Raw genomic sequence first — 18,618 nt, forward strand, 5'->3', positions numbered from 1 at the left:
GCATGCAGAAATTATTGTAAATATCATAATATTACAAGTAACTGTCTTAATGTTTAAAACTAACATTTCTCCACACTTTTCTTAGCTATTAATGTACTTCTTTGATGGAAATAAAAGTCAATTAAGAGGAATTCTGTGGCTTCTACATATATAAAGTTCTGATTTCTTTTCATTTTTTAAAACTTTTTATTTCCATTTCTTATATTTTTCCCTTTCCCATACCTTCCCAGTTATCCCCTATTCAAAGAGAAGAGAACTGCAAAAATATCTATAACACATTTTTATTAGTACTTTATAGCTTTCAAGTCCCTTTCGTATGACTTTTTCATTTAGTCCTTGTAACTAATGAAAATGAATGCAAAGTACATGCTTTATTAGAGCTCTCCAAAACTCAACACATTTCTTATTTTCTCTTGTTTAACTATTGAAATCCATGGGTTCTGACTTTCCATCTTTTTAATAGTTGGTTTGGGGTTTTCCTTGTACTCTGGAGTCTCCAAGAAGTATTAAATATAACTTCTGTACTTTTCAAATAAGTTCTTTAAATCCACAAATACAATATCAAGGATTAAAAGCTTTAAGTTTCCTAGGAGCGCATGTACACAGAGCAACATTCTTCAGCAAATAAAGCTGAAGTTTATTTTTTTTAATATTATAAAAACCTGGGAGGAAATTATATACAGAAACCAAACATCATGGGCCACATAAGGTAGTTTTTTTTTTTTACACCTGCAGTGGTGGTTTCAACTTGAACTTTGTCTTTGGCTCTAAGTAAACCTGGGCACATCTGGAGTAACTTTGCAGTAGGTTTTAAAGTCATTTTGTTGCAGAGGACTCTATTCAAATGGAATTTTCAGGGGAAATGAAAATAAAATCGATCAGACTGATGACAATCTGGTTGAAATAGGGTAGGGGCAGGGTGTGGCTCTGCAGACCTGCACAACTCTTTCCCCTCTGTGGGAGCATGGGTAATTCTGAGTACTATATCTTATCAGTGACACGGGTTGCCCTGCATCTCAGCCCTATGACTCAAACATGTGCTATAGGGTGGGACTTGTTATAAAACAGACTGTAACAGTGAAAGCTTTCCCCTACATGTTTAAAAGATACTAAAAGTCCAATTCAAAGGTAATCTGTAAAGTACCTCAAAGAATGCAGCCCAAGAGGTTATATCATGATGAATATTTTGGGAACATGGCATGGGCACCAGGGAAATGAGGAGCAGAATGAGCAGCAGGTCCATATCTGTACCTTCAAAGAAGACATCACCTCTGATGCATATCAGCAGGAAGTCCTGCGGTATCTTCATCCTCTGTAGGAGGAAACATCACTGCCCTCCCTAAACAGTTTCATGGCTTTGAGCCCTTGGCAGTAGACATCACAAGAAACTCGGGAAAAAAGAGTAAACTTGCCCCATTGTAGCTGATAGGATGTCTCTTGAGAACATTTGAGACTTACCCAAAGGATACTCATCCTTAGTTAGCAGGGAAACAGTAGGCCTGGGAAGGGCCTATACCCCTTATTATATGATAGAGGTCATACAATAGTGAGTGTATCATACGGACCACACTCAAGAAAACAGAATTCACATTGGATATTTCAGCAGAGGTTTACTATAAGGAATCAGTTGCACAGATGATGGAAGCTCTAAGACCAAAAAGGGAACACAGGGGTAAACAGAATGGATATAACTACAGGAAGCAGCCACAACCCCAAAGGCTATGAGAGGCAAAGGGAAGAGATAAAGGTTGTCCGACTAAGAGCTTGGAGGTAGGGGAGTCACAGGGAACTGGGGCACAGGCTTCTGATAAGAGGGATCCCATCTGGCTAAGGCAGTGTCATGAGACTTGTTTCTGAGATTGCCAAAATGAATAGGAACAAATGGTCACTCCTGGGACAGAGGTAATGTAAGGAGACAACTAGAAAGAGGAAAGAGGTCCTTTCTGCCATCATCTCCACTTCTAAATTCTCCCTACTCTGATTTTGTATTGCTCAAAATTTCTTTCTTTGATTTTGTATTGCTCAAAATTTGAAGTTAAATGGGCATAAAATAGAGAAACTTCTTATAAAATTACTAGAAGAAAGAACAGTTTGATATACATTATGGCAAGATAACTATTTTGGAAAGATAGTTTTTGAACACTCAATTTTATATATTAACACAATAATGTAAAATAACTCCATTTATCAACTTGAAGATATATTTGCAGGCAATTTTAGACACAGGCATTATTTAATATTAAAGCCTTGTTATGGTTAAGTTCAGGTGTCAACTTGGCCAGGTGATGGTTCCTAGTTGTTGGTCAGGCAAGCACTGGCCTATCCACTACTGTAAGGATATTTCATGGCTGGTTGATAAACCAGAAGGCTGTTTAATTAAATCATCAGTCAGTTGATTGCATCTGTGACTGATTACATCTAAGATTAACTAAGGGTATGACTTCCACAAATGAGAAAATGCAATCAGTTGGATTTGATCCAATCAGCTGAAGACCTTTAAAGGAGAAGAGAGAATTTTCACTGTTTCTTCAGCCAGCCAGCCTCTCCCGTGGAGTTCATTGAAACCATTCATCAGAGTTGCCAGCCTAACAACCCACCCTATGATTTTACATTCTGTTATCCCTACGGTTGCGTGAGACACTTTTATAAATCTAATTTTTACAGATATCTCCTGTTGGTTCTATTTCTCTAGAGAATCCCAATACAAGCCTTAAATGATAATACCTGCTTTTAAAGTTTCCTTAGTCTAAAATGTTTTCTTCTGCTTTCCAGGACACAAAAATCTTGGGTCCCAGCCAGATACATTTTTATGTGTTCACACCAATTTGATCTTTTTTGACAAAATTTTAATCTTATATATCACCACTGAGTATCAGTAAGATGACCCTTGAATGGGGAATCTATAAGACAGGTACTTTAATAACTTCTGGTAGAATTTCACTCTTGCATTTTTGGCATTTAAAACAGATTGTGCTTAACTTTAATCAAAAACAGAGACTGCTTGAATTTCAATCCCTAGGCCAAGTCTAAGTTGCCAATATCAGTCCAGGTTACAGATTAAGGTAGTAGAGTTACTATGTTCTGTGATAAGAGATTCATTATACAAAAAAAAATTTATACAATTGGGGGAGGAACTGGGGAAATGAAGGTTGGAAGGGGGCGTTAGAGGATTGGAAAGGAGTAAGCACCAGTCAATTTGAGAAGCCAAGTACATCTGGTTGTTAAATTGGAGCCATAAAGGGAAACCCCTGGAGGGTTCTGTGGGAAGTTGCTATCTCTTTAGCTATTACCTCTGTGTGCCCATAGCCAAGCATCTGGTGGTGGGTCTGGGAACACCCATGCTCATCAGGACCAATGGGGTGAAAGGAGAACAATGACAAGTTGAAATCCACCAAAATCTGCTTCATCACTTTACCTGACTGGAAAAGAATGCTCAAAGAATAGTGTCCACTGCATCACTTCCAGTTTTGAACTATTGTGCAAGTTCTCCTTTTGGTATACACGTAAGGGAATTTTGGGAGACATTTCCCATTTTAACCATGATAATGTTACAGTCCATCATGTCCTGTCTGTGCAAAGATTTATACTAAGTAATCTTCTGCAAAATGGGAATAACAACTGGATGTTTGAGAGGATGAAATGACATAATTCATGCAAAGCTTTTAATGATGTCTTCCAGGAGGCGAACACTAAAATGTGATTATTATTATTATATATTAAATAGATTTTAAAATGTGGAAAGTAGCATGATTAACTCTGCTCAAGGTAAATTACTAAGGCCATAATATGTACATGACTGTGGTGGCCTTGAGAACATACTTCTTGGATTTCTGATTGTGGGGAGTGTAACAGACCAAAAGCCCTAGTTACTAGGCTCTAGAAGCCAATATCGCAACTGCACTGAGGTCATATCTTCTCACGTTCTGCTCCTAGTCAATGCCTGACAAGGCAGGGATACTAAGGCATTACTGTTCCCAAGAGACCCTAGACTCCTCTGATGGCTTGAGAATTTCCCAATGGCCATGCTGAACTTCCCTTAGAACTGCAAGACCCATCCAGAATGCTTTTACCCTCCTTTCTGCCTCCATTTCTTCCATCCTTCCTTCTTTTTTTTCTTACTCTTTCCATTACCCATGTTCAGACCAACCCTCTTCTAGCTCTTTCCTCATTTTCTCTCTCAGGAAGTTCCCTTAATACATTTTAACATGTTCAATCCAATCTTAGAGTTTGCTTCTTGGAGGACATAGACTAAAACAATTGCAAAAGAAAAATGTCAGTACACTTAAAAAATGAGATCTAGCACCAAAAGGCAAAAAAAAAAAAAAAGGGGGGGGGGGTTTGGGGGTGGAATTAATAAACATATTATTGATTTGGAAACATGACTGTCATAAATTGATTAGGCCAGCAATGAAAACTACCCTGACATTGATTCTAGGCTTCTTTCTCTACATGGAGTTTTGGGGTAAGGGTTTCTTTATATAGAGTTTACACTCGTAAACCAAGCTGTGATTGGGGAGCTCTGTAGTTAGAGAGGAATAATCCTGCAGTCTCCAAACAGTATCCATGAAGACCCAGAAACCACTCGCATTTGATCTCCCCTCACCTTTTTCTGCTTGTCCACTAGGCTTTTGGCTGAGGTGAAGGTATCGTTGAGAGAACATCCAAGGAAGGGCATTTACCTTTTCCACATCCCAGGAAATCCAAGTAAATGGAGGTCTATTTTATGTCCCTGATTAAAATACAATATTGAGTGTATTGGCAACTATTCTGATCTAAAGCGTAGCTGATATAATATTTGAAAGAATTAAAATGGAAAGAATAAGCTAATCATCAACTGCTTTAACATTTATTGTAATATTCAATTGATACTATCATGATATGTATATCTAACTTAATACTATATTGACCTAAAGAAAATTTTTTTGAGAAACAGTTTAATAACCATACTTTCACTGGATTCAATTTAAAAACTATATTTCTGAAGAAATTCTTGATACTTTTTCTTTTGGAGGCCTTGTTAGTTACGTTAGCATCCTTTACATAAAAATTTAGATGCTAAAATCATTAGAAATCAGTACTAGAAACATGTCATGTCCTGAAAATTGCTTCATCTAAAAATGGGACAAAGGACTTAATCCTGTCATTGCCTTGGTGGTTATGAAGCTCATTTTTTTTTTGGCTTGGGAAGGTTCTGGGAATCGAACCCGGGTCTCCAGCTCGGCAGGCGAGGCTGCTTGCCATTGGGCACAGTTGCACTGCCCTATGAAGCTCATTTTTCAGTAAAATGCTTAAGGACACTTTTGCCTCTTTTCTAGTAATTTTTTTTCCTCTTTTCCTTTATATAATTTCTGATCTTTCTGGTTTTATTTGTAATGATCATATCGTTTATTCGTTTATTTTATATACCCTTGAATATTTGATTTTTGGAGGAGGAACAAAAAGGATATCATATTTTAATTGTGTAATATAAATATATATTATGTACCAATGTTATACTCTGCTTAAACAGAGCATTAAAACACAAAACTCATTGACAGCACATCCCACAGCTAGTCTGTCCCTCAGTAAGGGGATTGAGCCAAGAAAACCAAAGAAATCATGTCCAGTTCTGTAATTGTATGAGTCTTTACAACTTTAAGCTTATTTGATTTCTGATAAACATTAAACACCTAGTCATCATAGGAGAACACATTCAGGAATGACAAAAAAGGGTCATGAGGCACTCAGGAAATAGTCTAGTGAAGCATTTCCTTTTAAATTAGATTTGATTGTTACATCATATAATGAACCTATCACTGAAATTCCATTTAGTGATCAGATATCACGAAAGTGAATCTCCATCAGTCAGAAGAGATCATTCATTATGGGAAAAATGATATAAAAAATAATTACAATTTCTTGACTTTTATAGTGAGTTGGTGAAACTATATATAATAAGTTCAAAGATACACATTTTTGATATTATATAAAACAGCAATGGAGAATAATCTTAGAAACTATTTGGAAACACAAAGCTTTCATTTCAAGCATAGCTGTTAACAATTATTTTATTCTGATAGTCATGATAAACAAGATAATAGGATCTGGAAAAATTTGGTATTAAATTCATTGTGAAATATAAGATAATCTTTATTTCTGGAATAGTTGAGAACTACTCTTCCACCTATATGGCTAAGATAAATGTCAAACAAAAATATATCATATGAACAGATAGCTTGGTATTAAGCATTGTTAATTTAAGCTTGTCTTACTGCTAGCTAGCCTGTTTGGTAGGCTATACTATACAAACAAGATATAAGTCTTCCACTTTACTATCAGCTATATGAAGATTGGCACTTGTATCTCAGTGTCTAAAAGAGTACCTGACACACAGTATTTGCTTAGCAAATGTTAAATGAATGAACATATTTTAAAGAATTTTTTGCTCAATTTAGGGTATAAAATTGAAGTTATCACTCACCAAAGTAGATTGACTTTATTTCTCCCAAACACATGAAATACATTTTAGAATTTGTCTGAGAAAAAAAATATATATATATTTAGATATCACTTATATTAATCATAATTCTAGTATAGTGTATAACTGTTTGAGGTGGTTGCAGTTGTTTTTTTCTAAAATATTAGAAGTGAACTTTCTAGCTGTGTTAGATCTTTTGATCCTGAGCTTATAACACGGTATAAGCTCTATTTTATTTTGGTATTGAGGCTCTCCAAAGGATATGTCACTCAAAACCCCAAAGGAAACTATACATACTTAGCTGATGCAATCAGTCACAACACAAAAGCAACACTTTTCTGAAGACTTATCAGAGATCCAAATGCATCAAATCTTAAGATTCAACAGAACAGGGCAGAAAGTAATTATCTAATAATATATGTTTTCATTGGGGTTCCATTTTGCATTCCAGAAAATCATTTGAGGGGGAAAAAGTCATATTGACAATAAGCATGGGGTAGTAATAGGAATCCCGGGATCCTCTAGAGAGGAAGCATATGTGAGTAATGCTGTTTCTTTTAGCATCTTACATATTTTACGTCAGGGAAAAAAAAGCTTAAATTGTCATTCAAACTCACATCTATCAAGTTTTCCTTGGGCCAACCAAACTAAATCATGGACGCCAACCTAACAAATTCAGGGATTGAGCAGAAGAATGTCACTGATAATAAGCTGTCATATAACTGAGAGGACTTTTTTTTTTAAGTACAAGATGTTGGCTACTTCACAGTCCTCTTCCCCACAAGAAACAGGATGTGCTTGATATAATTAGAATAGGAGTGAAACAACAGCCTCGCCTTGCTGCTGCAGCTGCATCCCTGGAGATAGTTTCACTGTGAACTTCTGGTTACTACATTCTTGGTTCATCTGTGGGTCCATGGCTCTTCCCACATGTCAGAGATTTTGCAATCAGTTTGAAGTTGCTTTTGAGGATATCTTGAGTTATTCATGTTAACGTCCTACCACTGTTTGTCTGCCTGTGCTGTTTGCCATTTCTTCTCTATGCTTTCCTTGTCTAATCTATTTCATTCATTCTGTAAAACTCTCCTTTAGACATGGCTAAATTGTTCTTTTTTTTTTTTAAATGTAAATTACCGGCTTCCTTTGGCTTTATCAAATGCAACATTTAGTCACTCAAATTAGATTTTTAAGATCCTCAGGGACAAGAACTATTTGGTTTATACCACCTACAGGATTAGAACAATGTTTAGCACACAAAAACCCACAGTATATATTAACTGGTAGATAAATGTCCTACATTGTGATGCCTGTTTCCTGTAATACGTAGGTGTGCAGGCCAGCTGTCCTCATTTTTAGCCAGCAGAACTTTAATGATAAACACCTGGCTTCTCTCCAGGGAGGTATCATTGATGATCCTGTCTTACTGTTTGTGCTAGTCATGGCTCACAGATGATGTTAATAAGTGTCCCCAAATGGGTAGAGATATCTATTAGTAATCCAGATCTTAGAGCTAAACTGTAGGTTGGATCCTACCACTATCACACTGAAACAGTTAACACTGTATAGCTCAGGCTATTTCCACATAGCCACATAGACATCTGAAATATTCCTCAAGAATTCACTTGCCTTTTTAATATTCTGTTTATTGGTGTATGACCAAAAAGGACATTGCTACAACTGCTAAATCAAGTTAATGGCTCAAAATTTCAGTCTTCAAGATCATGCACACATACTTTTATCTCTCCTTTGGACAAGTACAAGGATTCCGACTCCCATAAATATCCCAGAACACACATATTTACTTATAAATTGCCCACTCATGGATCACCTCTTCTTCTCAGAAAGAATACTGAAGATATTTTCTTTTTTTTTATTTCTTTTTATTTTTTTATTACTGACATGTCTTCTGCTATCTATACTTGAAGTGTTCTATTTTCTGGACCCTAAATGTTTAGATCGTCCAAGTCTTAAGTTTAGATCTTGTTGCTGATGAGAGCAAGTGAACTGCAACAAAACATTTAGAAGTCTGGAACTTAGAAAAACACCAATCTAGACTTTGCTAATGAGAATATTTTGAATATGTTAAAAGTGCATATTTTTATACCTCGTAGCATAGCCTGCAAGGTAAAATCCAAGGAATCCTTGCACTTTCAGTTATTGAATTATTAATTGTCAATTCTTTAGAAATTGCTCTTCTTTTTTTTCACTTTGCTATCCTGAAAATTCTGAAAGTTTAATGAATGAAATAGTGGATTTTACAAGTACTCCAAGAGAGGAGTCGGTTCTTCCTGTGGATGAATATGTTATTATTTTTGAGTAGTATTATTTATAGTTGAAATAAGAAAAATCCTTAGTACCTAGCATTCAGGAATAAATGTTTTAGTATCATCAGTTCCTATTAGGGAATAAATGAGACACTAAAAGATTAATTCCTTCAAGACACAAGGAAACCTCTTTCTTTACAAAGGCCTTGGTTACCATACTGTCTTACATAATCTAAATTAATTCATATAAACCATTACTGAGGTGAAATTAAATTAATCCCTAAGCGTGTAATTTCTTTTCTAGGAGTGATCTTAGACATTAGAAGAACATAAACCAATTTAAAATTAGAAGGGACTATAACCATTTATCTGCAGCAAAAGAGAGTGTGTGATAAACTGTATTCTGCTATTTAACCAGAATTTCCTTACTTACCCTTCCATCTGGACAGGGCTCTTATAGAACTTCACCATCTATTGTTGTTCTTGCTTTTAAAACAAATTAATATTCTTAATAACAGCATAAAAATTGAGAAAAGTTTTTCAGTCTGATGTGCATACTTGCTTTAAGACCTGAGTTTCAAATGGCTCTCCCGATTTCTTTGTTGGTGGCAGTCAAGAGTTAAAACTGACTTTCATCTTGTGTCATTAGATAATACCACAGAGAATATTTTCAACTTCAGCTTTAGCTTCTGTCTACTTGCTAGAGCTATTTAAATTGCCTAACCTGTTTAATAAGCTCCACAAATAAATGTGTATTATAGAGAAAACTAAAACACGCCTACTATTTCCAGAGAAATGACACTGAGAGAGCATTCTGCAGTATTTGACCTAAATAACCCAAATCAGATTTAATTCAATGTGGGAACCTGGGATTACACTGGAGCTGTTATCTGGGTCTACCAGTAGCCATAACCACATTTTTGGATGATGGCACAATCCTGAATTGTCTGTGTGCTAACAAAGATTGATTCCTTGTGAAAACAGAAATTCGTTCATTCTTGGGCTCTTTTTTTTTTATCTCAAGGAGTTTAAAAGACATTTTGAAAACAAATGCAGATCCCTTGGGTATTTTATAGTTAATTCTGAAATAAGTAATAAACCAGGAAGTAAAATTCATTTCTGAAAATGATCAAAACAACAAGGAAAAAAAAGTGTTGTTTATGATATCACTTCACTGGGCAGACCCAACATGTAGGCAGAGAAATACCTGGAAAAACAGCCCACTGAAGTTAATTTCTTTACCATTACAAAATCATCCTTAAAAAAATTCAAGTAATGCTGGTGAGGCAACTCACAGACCTGCCAAGACTCTAGTGCAAATGGGTATATCCAAGTGATTTTTGGCAGATGATTAAAGGCAGCAAGAGGGAAAGAACAGCATGGGAGATAAGCTGAAAGGGTGAGGTGGGAGGAAAACAGGGCCAGAAAGACTGTGGCAGTGATAATTTCATAATTAAAATGTTTGCCCAGGGCGGTCCCTGGTCATTCTTCCCACCCATTGCCTAGAAAATGGCTCTGAACCTGGAGATGAGAAAAGTGAAGAGAGGAAGAGAAATTAAAAAAAAAAAAAATACTGACAATCTTTTCTTTTCTGATATTGGACATGGTTAGTATTTGTAGTGGATATAATTTAAGAAAACAATTGGTGGTATCAGATTATGTCAAGATAACAAGGGTCTAAAGGGGAAGGGGGGATTGTAATTCGAAGGTATTTAATCCTTTCCAGAAATAGTTCAAGAACTAGTTTCCATGATATTGACAGTGTGGTTCACGTTGGAAAATTCGCTTGTTGCAAGTTTGCTTTTTGCAGCTTGAGGAATTATGTTTCTGAAGATGTGAGAGCTTATGCGGTATGTCTAGGAATAAAATCTCTAAGAGCTGTCCTAGAGTGTAGGTGGAAGGAAGATTTTATGGAGTTGAAGGCTAGAACAGCATGGGCAAATTCTATAGGTGGATTTCTTTGATTGTCCGGAGGTGAAGAACGACACCTCAGAGGTGAACATAGAAAAATATTGTGTGTTAGATACTTTATTTTACTCTTCTTTAAAAAAATAAAACATAACTGGTTTCTTTTCTAATTTATTCCTTATTTTTCTTCTCCAAACAACTTTTTAAATCTCAAATCACTCCCTGGTAAAAAGTCATACCGTAAGAAGGCATACTAACATATTCTAAATAGTGAAATAACCTAACAGCACCCTGTAGCATTGCATCTGATGCATACTCAGTTTGAAAATCTGTCTCAGGAAGTTTTGGCAGAGAAGAAAACTGCCTGGCTTTAATTTCACATGAAAATTTACTTCATTGGTTTTATGTCATAGGTCCATGACTGTATAAAGAGTCAAACTTTTTACAAACATAACAATCATTTCACAAAGAAATGTTGCAAAACTGTAATTGAAAGCACTGATATTAATTTCAGAGGTCATTATTACCGTCAAAAGGAGCATTTGCTAACCAAATAATTGAATATAAATGACTTCAATTTTAGCGCAGTTCCTGGCATCTTTAACAAAACATTTTCTTTCCATAGCAAATGCAGAACATTCCAACAAGAGTTTTAAATACTAAACTTACATTATGGAAAACAATCTCAAAATCCATAACTGCAATATTTGAGTGGTAAAGATTCAGATACTTGCTTGAACACAAAGTAATAAAACTATCTCTGCAAATATGTCCACTCTAATCTTCAAATTCTGGTGACTGAGTTTGAATCAACTCCTCTATTTCTACTCCCTCTATGTAAACTTATCAATGCAAAGAAATGAAAAAAGTGAAAGATGCATTTAAAGGTATTATTAAGCTATTCTAATACCACTTTTCTTGTCATAAAAAATGTTTTCAAATTATTTTTTCAGTTGTTTTTATTCACATGGAAATCATTCACCACATTGCTTGTGCGAATCTTATCTGGAGTCCAATTTTTAAAATTTTAAAGCAAGCGAACAACCAAGTGACTTTTATGAGTTGGAAATTTGAATGTTGATCATTTGATGATATTAAGTATTTTTGTTATTTATTCTTTAAGAATGAAAATTGCATTATATTATGTTTTCTTAAGAAAAGAACTTGTGGATTGTTCATTACATTTAATCATTGCCTTAATCATCAATGATTTGTTGGCCTCTTCCTGTATCTAGTGCTCTATGGTCTAGATGAAGTAGACTGTAATGGGGCATTCTGTGTGGTAATTATCTCTTTTTGAAGATCATGTCCTGCCAATTTGGCTGGTTTAAATTTAAGTTCATTCTTGGACACTTGCCACTGGATTCCAATAGTGTAATTCCAAGAGAATTCCAAGAGTAATTTATCATTTATAAAGTCAATAAAGTATATGTTAGCCGTTCTGAAGTAATCTACCTGATGTGACATGTTATGTCAACTGTAATATCATCACCAATGAGTTTTACTTTATGTTTATATTTAACTTTAGTTCTTTTTAATATATGAATTTGATGTAAGTCAAAATAATGCATGCACATAGCTTAAAAGATTCAAGTAGTATGACAAAGAGTTTGACAAAAAGTCACTAAACCTTTTTCTTTTCCCATCCCATGTACCCAAGCCTCTGTCAATGACTTCCGGCTAAAGACCAGCAGAAACTCAAAGTAGTTGAACAAGTAGGACTTCTTACATGTAATAAGGGACATCAAAGGAAATCATGGGACATCTCAGTAAAAGGGTATAAAAGGGGACTTATTCTAGTATTTGGGCTTTGGTCAGATTTGTGTGTAGTCCTTGCATTGGATAGGATGCCTTATAAAAGTAGGGACAATTTTATGATTGGTTATCTATGCTGGTTTGAAGCCGTTATGTACCCCAGAAAATGCCATGTTCTTTTCATAGTTCCTGTGGGTGCAGTCCTATCGTGGGTGGGACTTTTGATTAGGTTCAAGTTGGGTCTCAATCCTTTACTGGAGTTCTTTATGAGAATAAAAGACAGAAATACTGAGAGAACTCAAAGACAGACATCAAGAGAGAGAGAGAGAGAGCTGAGAGAGGAAAGTCCCCCCAAGGAGCTGAGAGAGCCACTGAAACCAGAACCCCGGAGAGAAGGAAGAATAGATGTCACCATGTGACAGAGGAAACCTGGATACCCACAACCTTTCCTCAGAGAAGGTATCTTCCTCTTGATGCCTTAATTGGACATTTTCATGGCCTTAGAGCTGTAAATTTATAAACTAATAAATCCCCATTGTAAAAGCCAACCAACTTCTGATATATTGCATTCTGGCAGCTTTCATAAACCAAAACAGTATCTGACAAACCTTATTGATAAGGAGGATAGACTACAGCAGTGCCAAAGCTGTAACTGGCAAGCAGCTCATATTAACTGAGAGAGGGGGATGTTTTGAATTGTGGCTTGAACAATGTTCACAATTTTTCTATATGTAGACATAATTATAGAGTAGCCTTCATTTTGCCTTGATCCATCATAGTCACTGAGTGGCCTTGTCTGAGGTTCAGATTCTGTGAAATTGTTTATGCTAACAGGAGAATCCTGCAGGTCTCTTGCCTGTATGAATGGGAGATGGACAGAATGGTAGATGGACAGTTAGTTGCCTGACTATTTGGGGCGGGGAGGTTATCTAGGAAGGCACAGTTATTTAAAACAGAAGTTCAATAAAACCTTTGTTTACAACCCCAACCTTCACTCCCACTTTCAGAGGCACTACAGGTCTCAATTCCTGGGAACTCCTGAGATTCTATAGCAACAACTGGGCTATTACTCATCATAAAGGTGCTCAGGTTTTGACCGTCTTTGCTTGATGGATTCCTTTTCTACTTATATACTGGCTTTCAAACTTCCAAAAATATACTGACATCTTTTGAGTGTCATCACCCATTCTCTTTGTCCTTTGGGGTTTAGATATCATTTTATACTTTTTAGTGGGATGTCAGGAGGAAGCAGATAAATGTGTATTTAATCTACTTTGTGTAACTTAAAGTCTTGGTTTTGAACAAAAAACATTTTTAATTGAACCAAAACATAATTTTTGTTGAGCCAAAAACATTTAAAAATTTACAAGCGCTTGACAATTCTGATATTTAGTTTGTATTTTTCCAGTGCTATGAAGTTATTAGAGGAAGAAAACAAAATAAAACCACCACTTTTCCTTTCCTTTAACCAACTTCCAGTTGTATTAGGTGTATAAAATCAATAGAATATGAATAGATATTTAATAAGAGTTTATAATTGGGGAAAAATTATTCTGGCCTGTTGCACCAAAATCTCTGATGTAGGCAACAACAGTAACTCAAAAAAAGTAACATATTCAGGTAATAGAATGAATAAGAGTGACCCACAGTACCTGAAGTTTACAAAACTCTTTTGCTAACATCTGATTTATCCACCCTTAGCCACCATAAATTCCATGGAAAATAGAAGACTTTTATTACACTTCAGAATTTTATTTTACTAACTTATGTCTAGCATCAGCAAGTTACCCAGTCTATTGGAGAGTTTTATTTCTTCAGGAAGTAAACAAGTGAAGATCCCATGACTTGAATCTTATCTTTACCCACTTGAGTTTTCAGTGTTAAGAAGAATTAGTCTTTTCAATCACATCACGTTTTGTGTGAATTCAAGAATGCATACTAATTCCTTTAATGTAAGTGGAAGCACAGAATTCTCAGTAAGAAAGTAAAAGGTATTCCAATAACCAGTAGCAACAATGAAGGTGCTAAACAAATGTTAAAACCATCAAGGTGAATTTTTACAGTTAAATTCTGTGGTTGTCACAAATCTTGACTGCAAATGCCAGTTCTTTCTGTGGTTGGTGACATCAATTAATTGAAAACAAGGTGCAAGAACAGGCAGAAGCTTGTTTGGACAAGAAAATACAGCATGGCCTGTGGTAGGTCTCACTTTGCAAATATTACATGTTCTTGAGAAGCCAGACAGGGCAAGTTTTGACTTGAGAGTAACAAATGTTCATAAGGGTAAGGAAAACTGTTGGTTTTATTTTCCCCTTATGAGAAAGTATTTTCCCACATATTCTAGAAGGAAATAAATTTATGTTGACTCAGTGCCTCATTATCAGTTTTATTCGGTACTTGAAATGTTTATTTCAAACAAAATCTCCTTTGATCGCTTCTACTTCCTGGGATTCATTCACCAGCTATTTCTTGATGATGTTCAAATAGCCCAATCTTTTTCTGGCTTTTCTTCCTAACTTCTAGCAAATTTCGAAGAATTGTCCTCAGCAATTTTAAACTCAGTATGTCCCAAATAAAACAAATTACATCAAGTCTAATGCTTTTCTAGATTCCTTAATGTAATTAACAGTTTTATCATCTTTTCAATCACTTAACCTAAACATTTTTTTCTACATTTTCCACTGCCAAGTATAGTTTTTACACCACTGGCCAACAGATAGTTCTTAAATAAGTGAATGGATGTATTTTCAATGCTTTCTGTTCCTCTATCTATCTCTGATGATAGGTTCTATCCACTCTCTTTCAAAACCTCTCTCAAGGAAGCTCCTTCCCTATACGTTGTTGCTTCTCTATTATATACTCTCAGATTTCTTTACTCTTGTATCTCTCCTATCTAAACCATCTCCATCCCTGCAGTACAAAATTGTTCACAGTATAATTTGTTCTGAAAATATTTAATTTCTCCCTATTTTCTGCAAAGTAAAATTCTAATTTATCAACTTGACTGTCCACAATTACCAGATTTGTCTCCTGCCTTTTCCCTTGAATCATTAACTGAACCCTACTCTAAAGCCAACTTTCTGCTTTTTTTTTATCACACTGGTGCAATTTCATGTCTCCATGACTTTGACCAAATTATTTCCTATGATAAAGTCTCCCTTCCCTCTCTTCTCTAGCCTGTTCAAATCCTGCTAATCCTACTCTTAATTCAAATATCTCCCAGGCTTCTAATCAGAAGTAATTTTTTTTATTTCTCAAAACTCTCATGAAACTTTTTGTTTCCTATCTCTGCTATAGCCCTCATGATGCAGTCTAAGCTACATTTTAACAATGTGCTCATGTGTCTATCTCCTTTTGAAGTCCTGAAGGCAGTATCCCCAGCACTTAGATAGTGCCTGGTCAACAGTAAAAGTTATAGAAAGTTTTCAGAATTGACAATGAAATAAAACCATATGTGCATTGTTCATTAAGAATTATTGAGAAATGCACCTTTGTTTCAGAAATTAGAGAAAAAGGCTAAAGTAAAATTGAATCAGAAGATCTTTAATATTCAGAAGAGGGTGAATATTGAAACAATGTGAGTCATGATGTGATATGGACTCATATTTCAAAAAAGGTACACTTTCCCTCTGTTCACTTAACAATAGGATTGCTAGTAGAGAAGGAAGTCCCTCCTTACCCCATATCGTTCCTTTGCTTTTCCTTCAGATTCTTTGAACCAGAAGCAGCTTGGGCAGTAGTCATGCCTGGGTTTGATTTTCTCTCATCTCTTCTTCCAAGTGGCCTGAGTATAGTTCTAAGAACTCCGGTGCTTAAGATGAGATAATGCGATGCCTATGGGAAGGTAGCATTTTAGCTCCCTTTGGAAAGCTTTCATTTCATTCCAGTGCCTCAGACAGAATATGAGCCTGTCTGGAACTCACTGTCCTTTCTCTCTGATACTTTGTGGTCCCTTGTTAGAGTAGGGGATTGGAGAGGAAGAAGCAGGCTGTTCTGGTTTCCCTTCTACACTCCCAGGACCCCAGTATCAAGTGTGTATTGCAATGACTCAATATATAATGTGTGGTCTGAGAGAGTAGCAGTGGTGAGAACCTTTGGTACCTAAATTTTAAATATATGTGGTAAAGACTGCTTGCTAGTTCAGAGACAGCCATACTTCTGGTTGGTTTTCTTTTAGTGAAAGGACATTTTATTCAATTTGAAAAAATTATCAGAGAGTAAAGAGGCCAAGTACTTATCTCAATTTCACTGCAGACTTACCACATCGGATGGGGCTAATAATTACACATACCTAACCAATGGTTATGGGCTCTGCTTCAATTGAGGAATCTTTTTTTTAAACTCTTTATTATAAGAAATAATATAAATGTATACCATGGTAGAGAGAATTGTAAAGACCCTAGCCTCAACAATTATTAATTCATAGCCAATTGTATTTTATCTATACTCTCATCTTCTCCCACTCCCAGATTATTTTGAAGCAAATCCCAAGCATTTTATTGCATTCATGAGTGTTTTTAAATATTATGTACTTAATTCTTATAGAATCCTATTAGAAGTCTTGTTAAAAGAATTTGACTTTGATTAATAAACTTCTCATCCTACCTTAAAATTCAAGTTTTGTTGCCTCAAAACTTGAAAAATATATGGGACTCCCATATATTGAATTTGTGAAACCTACATGGAAAATTGGATTGTGTGAGCTAGCTCCGTTCTCGTGATTAATCTACTCTGTACACAATAGTACCCAGGGTACAGGAACGCCCCCTTCTTTGGTCACTTAGTAACTTTTCACTAGTCAACAACAAGCTGAATAAACTATTATGTTGTGGGAAAGTGCTTGGCTAGCAGACTTGGAACATCTCCTAGACTTTAAGAGAAATAACAATCACCAAGTTTGAATTTGCTAAACCTTTAGGCTTTTGCTGGCAAGAAAGAAGCATATCACTTTAAAGCATAAAATGGATATAAAAGACGTGGGCTCAGGTAAGCTTGGCCAAATATTGAAGCAGGTTTGGAGACAAGACCTGATGCTAAAGCAAGTGCTCCGAGGCGATGCCCTTTGTGAGGAGGTTGGTGGGCCCACTTTGATAGCTACAGTGGTCTTTCTGGGTCAAGAGCTTAGTGGAGCCCTTCAGCAACTACTGGAGCACACTGCAAAGACTCTGCACTCCACCTGCCAACAGCTACAGGAACTACTTGATAAAGAGAATCAAAGCACATGGAGACAAGGTAAGTGTGTCTTTCGCTGAGTATTTCTCTAAGAAATAGTATTTGAACAGCCACTCTGAAAGGTGCTAAGGAGCTTACCAATCAGACTAAGTTAGAGTCTCTGTCCACAAGGGACTTATGATCTAGTAGGGGAGATAAGACAAATGCACAATAATGCAGAGCACCATGAGGTCAGTTCCCTTAAAGACGTAGGAATGAAGTACTTGAGGGCCTCAGAAGCAGGCAAAATCTCACTGTTAGAGTAGGAGATTAGAAATTCCCCTAGAGCAAATTTTAAATTTAAAAGCTGAAGCTTTTAAAAATTGAACTGGATCTATGGAGCTGGAAATTAGGAGTATTAAAAGAGTATTCCAGACAAATGTATTAATAGCAGGATCCCAGACCTAGAGATAGGGAAACAAAGAGCCAGTTTAAGGCAGAGCAAGTACTTTTTCTAGAACAGAGAATCTGGTATCTCTAGACTTACTAAGTATAGACCCACTATTGCAAAATTGCAAAAATACTGGGAAGACTAGGGTGGACTCAGGCTTGACAGTGGACTCCCCCACACACTAGGATACAGAGAATTCTTACTTAGGCCAAATTTTTATGGTCTCTGAGAAGAATACAGTAAGTCTGAAAGAACTTGATGAATATGATCTCAAACAACAGTTACTCCAGATAAGCAAAAGTGTGACATCATGAAATCCAATCCTAAATAAGGTCAAGTGTGCAAATTCTACCAATCAGGAATTCAGGGCAGTCAAAGAGCTGGCGCTCAGAACCAGGACTCTAGTGTTGGGAGAGAATTAAAAGTGATCTTAAGCAATGTATCAAGACATATACTTAAGCATGGAAAATGATAAGGATTCAGTACCTGGAAAGGAGTTCAGAAAGACAAATTGTCAGAACTGGAGCCTGAAGACAAGTCCAGACTAGTGAAAGGATGATTTGGTGATGAGTCTAAAAACACTGGAGTTATGTGACCTTAAATCACATATTTCTTAGATACAGATTGAATTT

The 18,618-nt window shown here is 35.9% G+C and overlaps 2 protein-coding genes across 9 annotated transcripts in view; one reads left to right on the forward strand and one right to left on the reverse strand.

Annotated features, from left to right (window-relative positions):
- The window catches only part of ARAP2 (ArfGAP with RhoGAP domain, ankyrin repeat and PH domain 2), a 267,935-nt gene extending 251,591 nt beyond the window's left edge, over window positions 1–16,344 (reverse strand). Inside the window, exon 1 of the mRNA XM_077136560.1 lies at window positions 16,064–16,344. The gene's annotated coding sequence lies outside the window, so the exon portion shown is untranslated. The remainder of the gene's footprint in view (window positions 1–16,063) is intronic.
- Window positions 16,345–17,187: 843 nt separating this feature from the next.
- The window catches only part of DTHD1 (death domain containing 1), a 109,228-nt gene continuing 107,797 nt past the window's right edge, over window positions 17,188–18,618 (forward strand). For 7 of the 8 annotated variants that reach the window (XM_077136570.1, XM_077136571.1, XM_077136565.1 and 4 more), the window contains exon 1: window positions 17,188–17,616. In XM_077136570.1, coding sequence (XP_076992685.1) covers window positions 17,346–17,616 — 271 coding nt within the window. In that variant the 5' untranslated portion in view covers window positions 17,188–17,345. The remainder of the gene's footprint in view (window positions 17,617–18,618) is intronic. The other variant, XM_077136573.1, reaches the window with a different exon arrangement.

This window comes from Tamandua tetradactyla, chromosome 19 (assembly GCF_023851605.1).
Source record: "Tamandua tetradactyla isolate mTamTet1 chromosome 19, mTamTet1.pri, whole genome shotgun sequence".
Taxonomy (NCBI): domain Eukaryota; kingdom Metazoa; phylum Chordata; class Mammalia; order Pilosa; family Myrmecophagidae; genus Tamandua; species Tamandua tetradactyla.